Raw genomic sequence first — 13,776 nt, 5'->3', positions numbered from 1 at the left:
CCAACTAACCACACTTGAGTTTACTTTGTATTATGGAACATCTTTCAATAGTATTGATATAACTTTCATGTACCTATTACCCAGATTCAACAATCATACAGCCTTTTCCACACTGCAGGCTCCATCAACATGAGTGGTTTGGGGCAGTCTTTGTTAAAGTACAATAAACTAGGAAATATCAAGGAACTTGGCACGTTTCCTTCAGTAAATCTTTCTTCCACTTACACAAATGGGTGGATTGGACTCCAATGAGAAAAATGTACTTACTATGGATTGCAGTCATAAAGTTTAGAGACTGCAAATTCTGTCCTCAGGTAACTATTGAGCTTTAGAAAGAATAAACTTCCAGAGCCGATGAGTTTTACTTACAGCTTAAAATTGAGTTTAAGTTTGACCCCACAGCATATTAGAAATGCTTATGCAGATCAATTCCATGGGCTAACCATTTAGTCTTAACTTTCTTTGTGCATTCACTGTACGCTGAGCTCCTCCCTACAGGACCTAGGGCAGCTTTCCATAACCAAACACTAACATTTCTGCAATATACTGTATGCATATTCACATTACATGGGAAAATAAGATTATGAAAAGCTTTAGGCCTTGACACTGGGTATGAAAAAAAATTTTTTTAGATCTTTGTGCCCTCTGAATTTTAAGGGGTCATGGCCCTCATGCTAGCTCAGGGAGGGGTGCAGGTGAAGAGGAATGCAGATAGACAGAGACTGTGGTGTTTCTTTGTCTTGATTAACAAATGTAGAAACATTGGCTACTGATCACTATCCAAGATGCTGTTCTTACATATTTCAAGTATTCACAGAAAATTGTTTTAAGGAGTTTCTTGAAAGGAATTCTTCTACCCAAATCCAGAATGTGGGGCAAATGTGTGGGGGTAGTATCAGAGACCTGCCCTGCTCTAAACATGTCGTTTCTTACCCTTAACCTGTGAGGTGCACATGTCCCGCTTTACACATTGAACCTGAGGCAAAGCAAAAAATAAGCTAGGAATCAGGGTCTGAATACTGATTCCAGCCCACATCGGGTGGGACTTTGGATTTATACTGAACCTTGAAATGCACAAGAGATGTATCAAAGTTTTCAGTACAGGCAAGATCCAGGGCCTCAAAATACATGTATTTGCAGGCCAAGGGTCTACAAGCATTGGGACACAGGTTTCTCAATGCACCATTTAATCTGTTTCTGGGGTTGATGGTTTTTTGGGAAACATGCACATGATATTCCAGTCAAACCGAAGCAGAGAACTAATACACGTTAAAACGGGCTTTGAAACTCCCATCTGGTTATTTCATTGCTCAACAATTGTAGTATCAGAAAAAAAAAACTTGAGTCTAGGCCCCTTTCTTTAGAGCAAGGTACTAGGCTTCTCTAGACTGGAGTACCACAAGGCACCTTCCCAAATCCGGAGCGCAGAGCAGGTTGATCAAATTGTCATTCACATATAGAAAGGCTATTTATGGTCTTTGTTGATGTCACTTAGGGTATTGTTTTACTGCAGGAACTTTGTGGTTGATTATGGGACCCTTTCTCAGGCCACACTGGAGGGTCAAAGGGATATTTTTTACTTCCTGAGAGGGCAGAGGTGCTCTCCACCCCAAGGCAGTAATGGTGGTCCTGCCAGCTCCCATTGCATTAGTTCCCATAAGGCCAGCAAAGAATGCCATCTCAGACCAAGTACTCAACTGGTGGGGCTAGCCACAACACCATTACAAGGGTCTGGCACAGTGGGCCAAGCAGGACGTCTGAGAAATTTCCTTAGTTTCCATCCACCTGCCAAAGCAAGTTTCATGAGCATTTGGGTGGGAGGAAGAAGGGTCCATGGGGCCTGACACAACTAGCTGGGAGACCCTGGGAGGCAGGCTGCCAACACTGGGACTTAATACAGGGGCCCATACTGTCCCAGTTCAGGTTGCTGTTAACAGTACCACAGACTGAATGGCTTATAAACCACAAACAGAAATTTCTCACAATTCTGGGGGATGAAGTCCAAGACCAAAGTGCCAGTATGGTTGAGCTGACCTCAATCAATCACCCCAAAAAGGCCTCACCCCCTAATAACCATCATATTAGGGAGGGTTTCAACTTAAGAATTTTGAGGGAATACATTCAGTCCATTAACACATGTCTCATAAATGAGGGACTAAGGCAGGTTAGAATGTCTTAGAACTTACAATCTGGTGGTACTTGCCTCAACATCAACTAGGTAGTAGAAGCCATGAACACAACTGACTACAAATTCCAAACAGAGGGAGATAAAGAACTCAGGAACTAACACCAGCTACAAGTATAAAAACCGACCAACCACTGACACGACTTTGCCAATGGAAGACCTTCAGACCATCACAGATGGAATCCCTGTGACTGAAGGCTTTGCCAACTGTTCTCAGGAACTGTATATACCTATTAAGTGCACTTAATTAACCCTTAACAGCAAAGGTAAAACACCCACAAGGCTATAAGGCACACAAGTTAAATGACGCACTTGAGGTCAAATAACTGGGCAGCAGCAGAGGCTGGATTTGAACCCTGGAATCTGAATCCAGTCTGATTTTACAACCGTTTCCAAACCAGGGTTCTCCCGTGTCCCTCACACCAAGCTGAGTTTAGTACACCTCTCCCACAACCACCATTTCAGGGAAGGAACTGGAACCGGTTTATGGCAAGGTTCACCTTACATTTTCAGAACAAACCTGTGAAGAAGGAACCAACATGATGCTCAGAGAAGCTAAGGAGATTCAAACCAAGCTGCCACTGACCAAGACAATGGGACCAGACCATCTCAGCAAACCCAATTCAGCCATTAAGGGGATTTCACGTGTACCCACGACCCCCAAGCCTCAGGTATATACCTAAACCAATTCCCAACTCAACCAAACTTTGAACTTAAGGTCTCTCCTCAGTTTTAGCAGTCCCTAACCATGCACCTCCCAATTCTTTCCTTAAAGTCTCCCTCCAGATCTATTTTTAATTTGCAAACTTGGTTGAGTAAGAAAAAAGCACTATCAGTATTAGTTTTCAGATTTCAACTTTTTAATCAACTCTATGAAGAACATCCTAAACACTACATGAAACACAACAGAATATTTTTTTCTTCCAGTATTAAAAAAAAATGACATTCACAAATATTTTTAAGCAACTTCTATATAATCAGGGCAGTGATGTTGAGTAAAACACACCTCTAAGTTATTCTTGATGTCTTGTTCGGAAACTGCTTCCTAACCATGATAAACATTGTGTACAGGTTTTTTAAAATGTCCCTAGATACACATTATTAAAAAAACAATCAGTCTGGCAATTTTTTCTTGCCAGAACCAATAATCCTGAGAGCCCAAACTCAAAAATTGGGAAAATGAAAAACACCCAGACTCTACAAATGTCCCAGAATTTGTCTTTCTTTACATGGGAGAAAAAAATTTTTTAAAACACATTAACTTTCCAAAAGGTCTTTAACAAACCACCTTGGGAGCTCAATTCAAAAACAAAGTTGGTGTACTTAAACCAGACGTTTTTCAGTGCAGCTCCAAAAACCTTTATAAATATAGCCATTTGGAAGGACGATCCTGGATCAGAAGTTGTTTTATTCCTTGTGTATCTGAGAACAGTAAGAAGGGGGAGAACTGTGATGTCAGGAAGAAACAGGCTAACAAGGCTCACCTCCTAAGGCTGGTAAGGATTGCTGAGGGCTGGACACCAGGGACACCCCTTCATTTCCACCGGGGCCAGCAGGAGAAAGCGACTGCAGGGAGACAGGCTTCTAGACATCCCTCCCCTACCAAACCGCCAAGCTGTCTAGCCCTGACAGGCACCAGAGAGCTAGGGAGGCCTAGGAATGGTGTCAGGTGGGCCAGGTGAGGAACACAGCAGGGCTGATGGACAGGGGTCTGCTCCATGGTAACATACAAGTCTCACTCACAATTAGGTGCACATGCTCATCTCAGTTGTCGTAATTGTCTCTGTAATTTCCTCCTGAGTAGCGGTCATAACCACCCTGGCTTCTGGGAAAAAAACATACACAGGTGTATTACAGGAATGTATTACATATCCCCTGATGATATTAAAAATTATGTATTTACATATCCTGTCACATTTTATATGCACTGTAACTTTAATGTGCCAAATAGAATATATTAAACATGCACATCATGTAAAAACCAGTTATATGGTACATAACTTACATATAGCAAATTAAATCATATTAAATGTTAATTCAGTTAGCCAACACAGTACAACTTAGATATCATCTACCATGTATTAGAATTATATAATCTTAAAGTCTTTTAACATATTACTGTAATTCAAAATTTTAAGTTTCATACTTATGAACACTTGGGCAGCCAAGCTCTTGAGGAGAGGGAAGCAGTACCACCAGAGTACCTGAGCCCCTTGGTCGACCCACCTGCCACCATAGTCTCTGGACCTTCCATATCCGTATCCATATCCTCCAGGTCGACTGTCATACCTGCCATTCCCATAGCCCTGGTCCCCACCACCTACAGCAGATAAAAAATATTTAAATGGCAGTTGTCCAGGCATAGCTCAGTTAACAGACAGCTCACCCCCACACCCCATGTTCAAAGTTACCACTGCACTTACCTCTAGAGTAGCTGCGACCACGCCCAAGGGGCCCAAAGGCACCCCCTCTGGTTCCACGGGCAGACTTGCCTGCGTGATCAACACGGATCTGGCGACCATCCAGAGACTACGTGTGGGGAGACACAAGGAGGATGGATTGGTGGTCAGATAGGACAGTGGTGAGGGAAGAGTGGGCAGGGCAGGCAGGCATAAAGAGCCCAGAAACTCCTTCTGAGCACCAGATTCTGGGTGCCACGTTCCAAGAACAAGCTCCTTTGACCAGAATGGCTTTAGCAGGAGCTACAGAATCCCACAAAATGACCTGAATCCACCGTGTTCCCCTTGCTACTACTTACATCTTGACTGAACTCAGGCTGAGTTCTCCTCCCCACTCCTCTAAGCTGCCCAACTATCTGGGCTAGATAGACACCTCTCTTGATTTGAGGCTTCAGAGTCCATCCCAGAAGACTCACGAGGTCCTCTCCGGGCCAGGCCCGCAGGTCTGCAGACTCTACTACCTAAGCCCAGGGCAGGTCAACCATCCACAGGTGGCTTCTCGGCCTCATGCAGGACCAGTCGTCGCCTCCCAGGCAGCCTGGCTCTGTCTGCCGCTGCCCTCCACCCCCTAGAACAGAAGGCAGTCACGCTCCTGTGAGTGGGCACTGCAGGCTTGGTAGCCGCGCTGCCCCTAGCAGACACAGAGGGAAAAACAGAAAGAATGGTGGAAGTCGGAGAGGGGCAGGGCCCCTATGCAGGTAAGACGCCTTACCTCTCCATTCATGGCTCTCATTGCATCTGAGGCATGCTCTGGATTGGTGAAGGTGATGAAGCCAAAACCCCGGGATCGCTGAGTCTCCCGGTCCTTGACAACGACCACTGGTGAAGGGAGAACGAGGAGTTAAGAGAAAACCTGAGTGCCAAGGGCTATCAGGTAGAGAATAGACCCCTCCCCGCAGTTTTCAATTCAAAGTTATCAGATTCTCCTTAGGCCTAGGAACAAACATGTAAAGAAGTCTGTGACGGCCTGGGGTCCTGACCTGTCAGTCAACGTTTCTTGAAATTGAAGAGCCTCAGAGGCTTCCTGTCCCACAGAGCCCTCACCATGGGTCTGGCCCACGTCTCACCCTCAGAAATAGGCCCGAAGCTGCTGAAGTGGTTTTCCAGAGCCCGCTCATCGGTGTTGAAGTTGAGCCCTCCCACAAAGAGTTTCCCTTCTTCAGAGGACATGGCAGTGAATTGGAGTCCTGTGGGGGAGAATGGTGGGAAAAAGTGGATGTGGGAAGGACAAAGACGTTGAAGGAGACAAAAGCAAAGGGGGAGACAAGAGTTAACAGACACGAGGAACGAGATAAAACGTAAAAGGCCGAAAAAGCGGGAATCTGCGGGGCCGGCTCACTGAGGAAGCCATTTGAGGGCCGCCATCGCGCATGCCCACATCATCCCTAGCCGCCACGCCCGTCATTTTGTGCTGCCGCGCAGGCCCAGACCGTCCTTGCGTTCCCTCTGCGCCCACAAAACAAAATGGCGGCGGTCACGTGGGGAAAAGGGGCGCCCGCATGCTCTTGGCTGTCGCGTGGTCACTGCGCCACGGACGCGGCCAGCCTCTCCCGGCATTCCTCACATTCGGACAAAACGCGTCAGCTTTCTGCCTACCCAAAGGTTTCGCCTTTGAGCAGGGGGCCCGCCCAACCTGGAGAAACCCGAGCCTATATGTCAGAAGCCGCGCTCGCGCACCGCGCTCTCGGCCGGCGCGGCGCACATCAGAGAGGAAAGGAGTGGTAGCCCCACATCCGTTGCTTACCTGGAAGTTAAGAAGTAAAACAGCCCCACAGACCGCCACCGCCGAGGAGCAGAGAGACTGGGAGGAATGCCGCGCGGGAAGACGCCTGATAAAGCACACGTAGCGGATACGTCACGGAACGTTCCCTGTGCGTGCTGGCGTGCGCATTCATTAGTTGAGGCCAGTGAGGGGCGGGGTGGGAGGAAGGAAGGAACGGCCCACCGAAAGAAGCAATCCGCTCTGCGCGCTTTAGTCTCGTAGGCGGCCTTTGTGATGGTGCTGGGCTCTGATGTCGGTGTCCCTCCGCTGACCCAGCAGTCTTCATTTCACGCACAAACCTTTTCCCTCTTACACCCCTTTTGGTCCCTGACATCACCCTCACTATCCTTGACGTCATTTCCCTTGTTTGTTCTGACGTCTCCCTCACCATCTCAGTCGTCTTCCTCTAGGTCCCTGAAGATAAAATTACCAACCGTCCTCGGACAACCTCCTTCACCTTCTAGTCCTCTAACTTCATATTATAGCTCGAGGGCCTGTTTTATTCCCCCCTCCTCCACTGCCCCCGATACCATCACCCTTCACAGTCCTTAACGTCAGACCCTATGTTTTCTCAGTATCTAATCTTGACCCTTACATTTTCTTCTCTGTGCTCAACATCTAGCCACCTGTCACGGGTCTCTTCCCTGTCGTCATTTCTTCTCATTTCTGACTTCAGCCCTCATCCTTATCTGATAGCCTCCTGAAGCCAGTCTCTTTATTTCCTCACCAGCAGACTGCCTGAGATACCTTCTACAAAACAGGATGCTCCATTCTTCAGAGGGAGTAAATGCCAGTCCATGGAACGATTTTTTGCTGTCACTCAGGGTTGCCGAGCCCTTGATCCACAGAAAGGACTTTCACAGTACACAGTGGACTTACCCAAAGCAAGGAGTGTCTGAACCCACTGCCCACAGTTTGGTCTTGTCAAGCCTTCAGAGTATGCGAGATACCTTTTACAAGTAAATGGATTTGACCAGCTTTGTATTTCTGAGCTTTCCATCAAGAAAGAATGGGGTAGTTTGCCCTCAGAGACTCTAGATTTCTTATCCATAGAATGGACTTGTCCAGCCTTTTAAGGGTCAGCCTCCCAAACACAGACTAGATTTATTAACTTTCAGAGTACAGTATGGTATGCATCCACAAAATGGACTTTTTTTTTGTCTGGCTTTTGCCATATCCAGACCTCCTATGCTCAGGATGGACATGAGTAGATTTCACATTGTCCATATTATACATTAGTCTTAGATAGCCCTCAGAGAATCTGAGCCCCCATGCAAAAAAAAAAAATAGAGGTCCTGGTTTGCCTCTCAAAGTATCTAAGCTGTGATCATATTCCACAGTTCATGACACATGCAAAGCCCCTCATTTTATTTATTCTTTTTTATTCCTGCACCCAACTACCATTCTCTTCCTCCCACAGATAACCACTATATTGGGTTTAATGTGTATCTTTTTGTGTGATTTCATAGAAAATCTGCATTTTTGTCTATGCTTTTAATTGAAGTAAATGGTAGTGTCATTCTGTTTTTCACTTTTCTTTCAACCAACATTATGTTTTTAAGATCCATCTGGGTTGTTATGTGTATATCTAATCTATCCATTGCTTCTAATGGTTGCAATAAACACCAGTATGTGCATCCAGTGCATTATTTTGCCCCTAGGTGCTCCCAACAAGGGACACTTGTGTTGCCTCCAACACCCATTTAGATAAATAATGCCTTGTAAATGCCCCCTTATGAGCCAATGTAAAAAAAATTAGGATGTACACACAGAGAAGAATTGCTGGGTCAGAGGGAATGTACACTACTGTAAGCAATGCCAGATTGTTATCTGAAATGGATGGAGCAACAAATGAACGTGCCTGCATTCCTGTCTCTGCTGACACTTAGCATTATGTAGCTTTCTAAAATTTTCCAGTGTTAACAGGTGTGGTCACACTTCATTAGTTTTTTATTTTTTATTTTAAAAAATTGATGATGTCTTTGAGTACTCTTCATGTGCCTTTTTGATTTTAGGTTTCCTCATAAATTCCTTGTTCATATCCACATTCCTATTGGGCCAATTCCCATATTCCTTTTCTTATTGATTTCCAGGGGTCCCTCACTAGTCTAATTACAAATCTCTTGGGTGTGGGAAGTTGCAGATATCCTTTCCCATTCTGACATTTGTGTGTTATTAACTAAGTAGTATCCTTAGTCGAATAAAGATTCTTAATTTTGATATAATCAATTTTTCTCCCTTATGATCTATGCTTTTAAAGAAATCCGTCTCTTTCCCCAGATCACAAAGATATTCTATATTTTCTCCTATTAACTTTAGAGTATTGCTCTCACATTTAGGTCTTTAATCTATTTAGAGTCCATCCTTGTATGTGGTGTGAGGTGTAGCGATCCAGTTTTATTTTTCTCCATATCATAAGCCAGAGTCCTGTCACTATCTACTGAGCAATCCATCCCATCCTTTCGTATATGCGGTACATTTCTATCATATATTAAGTTCCATAGGTATACAGCTGTGTCTCTGAATCCTTTTATATGTTCTACTGGTCTATTTAGGCCAATATCAGGGTTTTTTTTCTTTAATTAAGAAGGCCTTTAGTATGTCTTGGTATCTAGTGGGACAAGTTCCCATCATAACTTCTTGTTGAAGATTATCTTAGCTATCCATAATCCTTTATTGTTCTAAATTATAATGTTAAGTTTGTTGCAATTCTAAAAAAGAAAGTAATGGATGTTTTATTGGGGTTGCATTGAATTAATAGATTTGGGGAGAAATAACATTTTAATAATATAACCTGTGGAGGTTTTAAAGATATGTTCACTAATTCTTTGATATTGTTCCCTTCAAGAGTTGGAACCTAATTCCTTTGCTCTTGAATGTGGGCTGGACTTAGTGACTCAACTTGTAATGCACAGAATGAGCATGTCACTTCCAAGACTAAGTCATAAAAGGCACTTGTATGGTCAGAAAGGTGCTTTCTGTCCTCTCTCACATATTGCTCTCTGTGTGGGATAGGAGCTGGTATGTCAAGAGTAGCCCTATGGAATAACTGGGGCCTCCTGCCAACAGCTATGTAAGCGGGCCTTCTTGAAAGAGGTGTCAGGCTTTCAAATAAACTGCAACCTCGTCTACAACCTGACTGCAACCTCATGAGAGACTCTGAGCCAGAATCACCCAACTAAGCCACTGCCGGAATTCTGCCCCTCTGAAACTGTGCGAGGTAATAAATACTCATTGTTTTAAGCCAATAATTTTGAGAGTAGTTTGTTACCAATACATAATTAATATATCACCAAAATCTCCCCAGCAAAGAGGATGAATTGTTTCCTTTTATTCAGATCATCTATTTGTCATTAGAGTTTAACATTTTTTCTTATAAAAGTCTTTAGATCCTTTATTTTCTTGTTGGTTATTGCTGGTGTAGAGAAATACTTCTGATTGTTATAGATTGATCTGGAAACCTTGCTGAACTCTCTTATTATTCCTAACAGTTATTCTGGCCATACTGTTGGTTTTTTAAAGTAGTCAGTCATATCATTTGCAAATGTGTTTTATCATTTCCTTCCAAAACTTACACCTCATTTCTTTTTCTTTCATTACAGCATTGGCCAGTTGTATATTAAACAGTAGTATTGAGAATGAACATCCTTGTCCAATTCCTGATCTTAAAAGAAAAATGCATTTAAAATTTACTAGGGCATTTTTGCTGTAAATTTTTGCTACATTATCTTTATCAAGTTAAAGTTCTCTTTGTTTGCAAAGAGTTCTTTTTTTAGAAAATATAAACAGGTACTGAACCTTCTATTTTTTTTCTGCTTTGAGATTATCACATGATGATTCCCCTTTATTAATGTGGTAATTCACTCATTTGTTTTCTAATTTGGATCATGTTTGCATTCCTAGTATAAACCCAACTTACGAACTGAAAACTGCTGAATTCAAGTAGCTAACATTTTATTAGAATTTTTGCATCTGTATTCCTAAGTGAAATAGGTCTATAACTTTATTGTTTTGTGTCTTCTTATCTGATTTTAGAATCAAGACTACCAGCCTCAAAAAGTGAGGTGGGCAGCTTCTGCTCTTTTCCTTTTCCTGGAACAATTTGTATATTTGAGAACTAACAGTTCCTTCAAAGTTTTTGAGAACTACATCTGCAAAACCATCTGATTCTGGGCCTGAAGCCTTTTGTTACAATGAGATGGGGTGTCTTTGACCAATAGTTCAATTTTTTTTAAAGCTTGTTATGTTCAAGTTTTCTTTTTTGCATCAATTTGAGTGCCTTTTAATTTTTCCAAAAACGTGCCTTTCATCTAGGTTTTCAAATGTATTAGTTTACAATATTTAGCCTCATTTTGTCTGTAATTTTCCTTTTTGTTCTTTAATTTTTATTTTGCATTCTTTTAAAGCAGTCTCGACAGAGGTCTATGACTACTATTTTCAAAGAACCAGCTTCTCATTTTGTTATTCTTCATCATTACTTTTTAAAATTCTCTATTGCACTTATTTCCTTTCTTATATTAGTTCCTCCATGACTCATGGAGTAGCAGGTTTGTTCCTCAAATCTTTTTCCAACTTCTTGAGTTGAATGCTTAGATCATTTATTTTTTAACCTTTCTTCTTTCCTGATAAATGTATTTAAACCTGTCTTCTTCTATTTCTGAAGTTCTTTTATAATTCTTTCATCCAAGGGTTATTTAGTAATGTTAGTTTCTAAATTTTTAAAATATTTTTGTTATTGCTAATTTTATGGCATTATGGTCAGAGAATACGCCTAATTAATGTTGATACTTTTGAATTCACTGGGGCTTTCTTTGTGCCCTAACATGGCCTATTTTTATAATTTTAAGTGCGAGCATAAGAGAAGTCTTCTCCATTTGTTAAGTGGTGGTTACATGGGAATGTGATATATATGTATATTATATGTACATATGTATGTATGTAATGATTCTGTATCAAACTTAAAAAATGTATTGTTCAGGGCTCCTTAGCAGTATATGTATTTATAGCAGATATAGCTTCCTTGTCAATGAGTTTATGTCCTTCTTTGTCTTCTGTGATCTTAAATTTTGTTTTGTTAGCTATTAGGATGGCTAGCTCAGCTTTCTTTGGGCTTTTATTAGTCTGCTATATCTTTCCTTTATCCATATTCAATGTTTCTAAATCTGTGTGTGTGTGTGTATGTATCCTGTAGAACCATTTTTTTAACCCAATGATGGTCTCTGTGCTCTAAATATTTTTGTAATTACTATTAAAACTTTTGATATCTCATTTCATATTCTCCATTTACATTATTTTTCTGTTCCTTTTTTCCTACTATTATACTCATACCCCAAATTTCCCTTGGGAACTTTTTGTATCTTTTGTTACTGTTTTACATTCTAATATTATCCCTTATTTATTATACTTATTTTATATTCTTCATCTGTCTGGCCTACTACTACTGCTTCAGATATTGTATGTCATCCAGTGTGGTAGCCAGCCTCCAATATAGCCCCCAAAGATTCCTGCTTCCTGGCGTTCACATCCTGTGTAGCTCCTTTCCATGTTGTACTAGGGTTGGTCTATGTAGCCAAGAAAACACAGCAGAAGTGACCTAATGTCACTTCTGAGGTTAAGTTATAATAGATGCTGCAATTGTGTCTTGGGTCAGTCTCTCCCCTGCTTGCTGGGATCATGTTATGAGAAGCCCCATGGCCCTGAGAGTGGGCCATGTTGGTCGTGGGTCCTTCAGCCAAGTCACACCTTTAGACTGACTGCAGTCCTAGCTGACAACTTGACTGAAAACTCAGGAGAGACCTTGAGGCAAAATCACCTGGCTAAGCTGCTCCCAGATTCCTGACCCTCAGAAACTAAGAAGAGAAATACTTGTTTTAAGCTGTTAAGTTTGGGGGTAATGACAACTGCAATAGATAACTAATACATGCAGTTCATTTTTCTCTGGAGGCAGTTATACTGCCTGGTGTCTAGTTACTTTGGTGGTGAGCTAACATGAGCAGCTCTTCTGGCATATGAAATGGATTGAGGGAAGGGTGAAGGCCAGACTCACTTCTGCACAATCACTGGGAGTTCAACAGGTAAAGGTACGTGTGGGGAGATGAGCCAGAGGGTGGGCACTTCCAGGCACCACCAAAGCAGAGCTGTCACTCCCATCTGCTGTCACACCACCTGATGGTTCTTCTGGAAGGGGTTTTATCTTTAAAGCCAAAGAGGAGGCCACCTCCCCAGTTGTCACCACCAGCCTGGTATCTGCTGTGGGACAGAATTGCCTCTGGCTGCTCATTTCCTCCCCTCAACAGGATTCTTGCTGCCCTAATATTCAGCCCCCAGACACCTGTACCAGTGATTCTGGATGATTTCTGCAGTGAGAGAACAGACAAAGACCTTCCCAAGGCAACATGGGGGAGAGGCAAGGAGCAGAATTTAAACCTCTAACCTATCCTGTACTTGCTGCCTCCAGCCATCTGTTACTCAAAACAAGAGCAGTTAAAGACAGACTTCCATTTCCCTATAGATCTTCATAGCTGTGCTGAAGTTTCTGGAATTCATGTTTCCCTCTCTAGTTTCTCTAGAGTTGCTTTCAGGCACGGGAATCAGTGCCCTGCACAGTTTGCCATCTCAGAAGGAATCAGAAGCCCCAGGTGTCCTTGGGGACTACTAGAGCTTTCTGCCCTTCAGGGTACCTGAGCCTCCCATTCACAGAAGGTACTCTTCTGGCTCTCAGAGGTCCCAAGCTGCCTTACAGACTTCTCTGGTCCCTCAGGTATCTGAGCTCATTAATCACAGAAGGCACCCAGAGGGTATCAACTGGCTGAGGGCCGGCAGCCCCAGATTATGAATGGCTGTCAGGGAGGTGTCTGAACCCCTTATCCACCCTTAGACCCACAATCTTGGAGCTCCCTAGACACAGAATGGTCTTGTCCTGCTCTTCCAGCGACTGAACCCTCATCTGAGGAATGGTCAGCTTCCCCTTCAATACTGGGGGGTGATAGGAACATTTTGAGAGTTATCTCCTGCTTTATATGGCATTCTTGGGTGAGACAGGTAAGAGGATGGCTGTCTTGATGCCTCTCCTCTCTGTGCACACTGCCTAGTGCAGCAACTTCTGGCCAGCCAGGCCACAGCCTGAAGGACCCCAGTCACCCCACTCATTGTCTGCCACACCCTTTATGGAGAATTGCACCAGGTCTGTGAGAGAATCTGCCTTCTGAGAAGGTAAGTGGGAAAAAGGACCTTCTTTTTATCACTACCTTCCAAATAAGCAGGTAACTTAGGGCCTGAGCTTTATTGCTGCTTGATTTGTTTGTCCATGTTCATGGGAAGGAGAAAGCAAATAAATAGTTTCTATTGCTAAAACAGTTAAGAAAGGTATC

At 42.9% G+C, this 13,776-nt stretch overlaps 1 protein-coding gene across 2 annotated transcripts; it reads right to left on the bottom strand.

The window, feature by feature from the left end:
• Positions 1 to 3,027: 3,027 nt before the first annotated feature.
• On the bottom strand, positions 3,028 to 6,537 carry RBM3 (RNA binding motif protein 3). Of its 2 annotated transcripts, none has more exons than XM_036917204.2 (7): positions 6,389 to 6,537; positions 5,712 to 5,831; positions 5,357 to 5,463; positions 4,609 to 4,714; positions 4,412 to 4,505; positions 3,929 to 4,010; positions 3,028 to 3,607 (listed from the first exon to the last, which is right to left on the bottom strand). In XM_036917204.2, exons 2-6 carry the CDS (start codon positions 5,812 to 5,814, stop codon positions 3,950 to 3,952), a joined length of 471 nt encoding a protein of 156 aa, XP_036773099.1. In that variant the 5' UTR covers positions 5,815 to 5,831; positions 6,389 to 6,537; the 3' UTR covers positions 3,028 to 3,607; positions 3,929 to 3,949. The 2 variants fall into 2 exon arrangements, with proteins under 2 accessions (XP_036773099.1, XP_036773100.1); XM_036917205.2 differs by having other exon boundaries at positions 3,929 to 4,007.
• Between the last annotated feature and the right edge of the window lie 7,239 nt (positions 6,538 to 13,776).

Source organism: Manis pentadactyla, chromosome X, assembly GCF_030020395.1.
Source record: "Manis pentadactyla isolate mManPen7 chromosome X, mManPen7.hap1, whole genome shotgun sequence".
NCBI lineage: Eukaryota > Metazoa > Chordata > Mammalia > Pholidota > Manidae > Manis > Manis pentadactyla.
The sequence above is the reverse complement of the archived record's forward strand: the minus strand, read 5'-3'. Positions and strand labels throughout refer to the sequence as shown.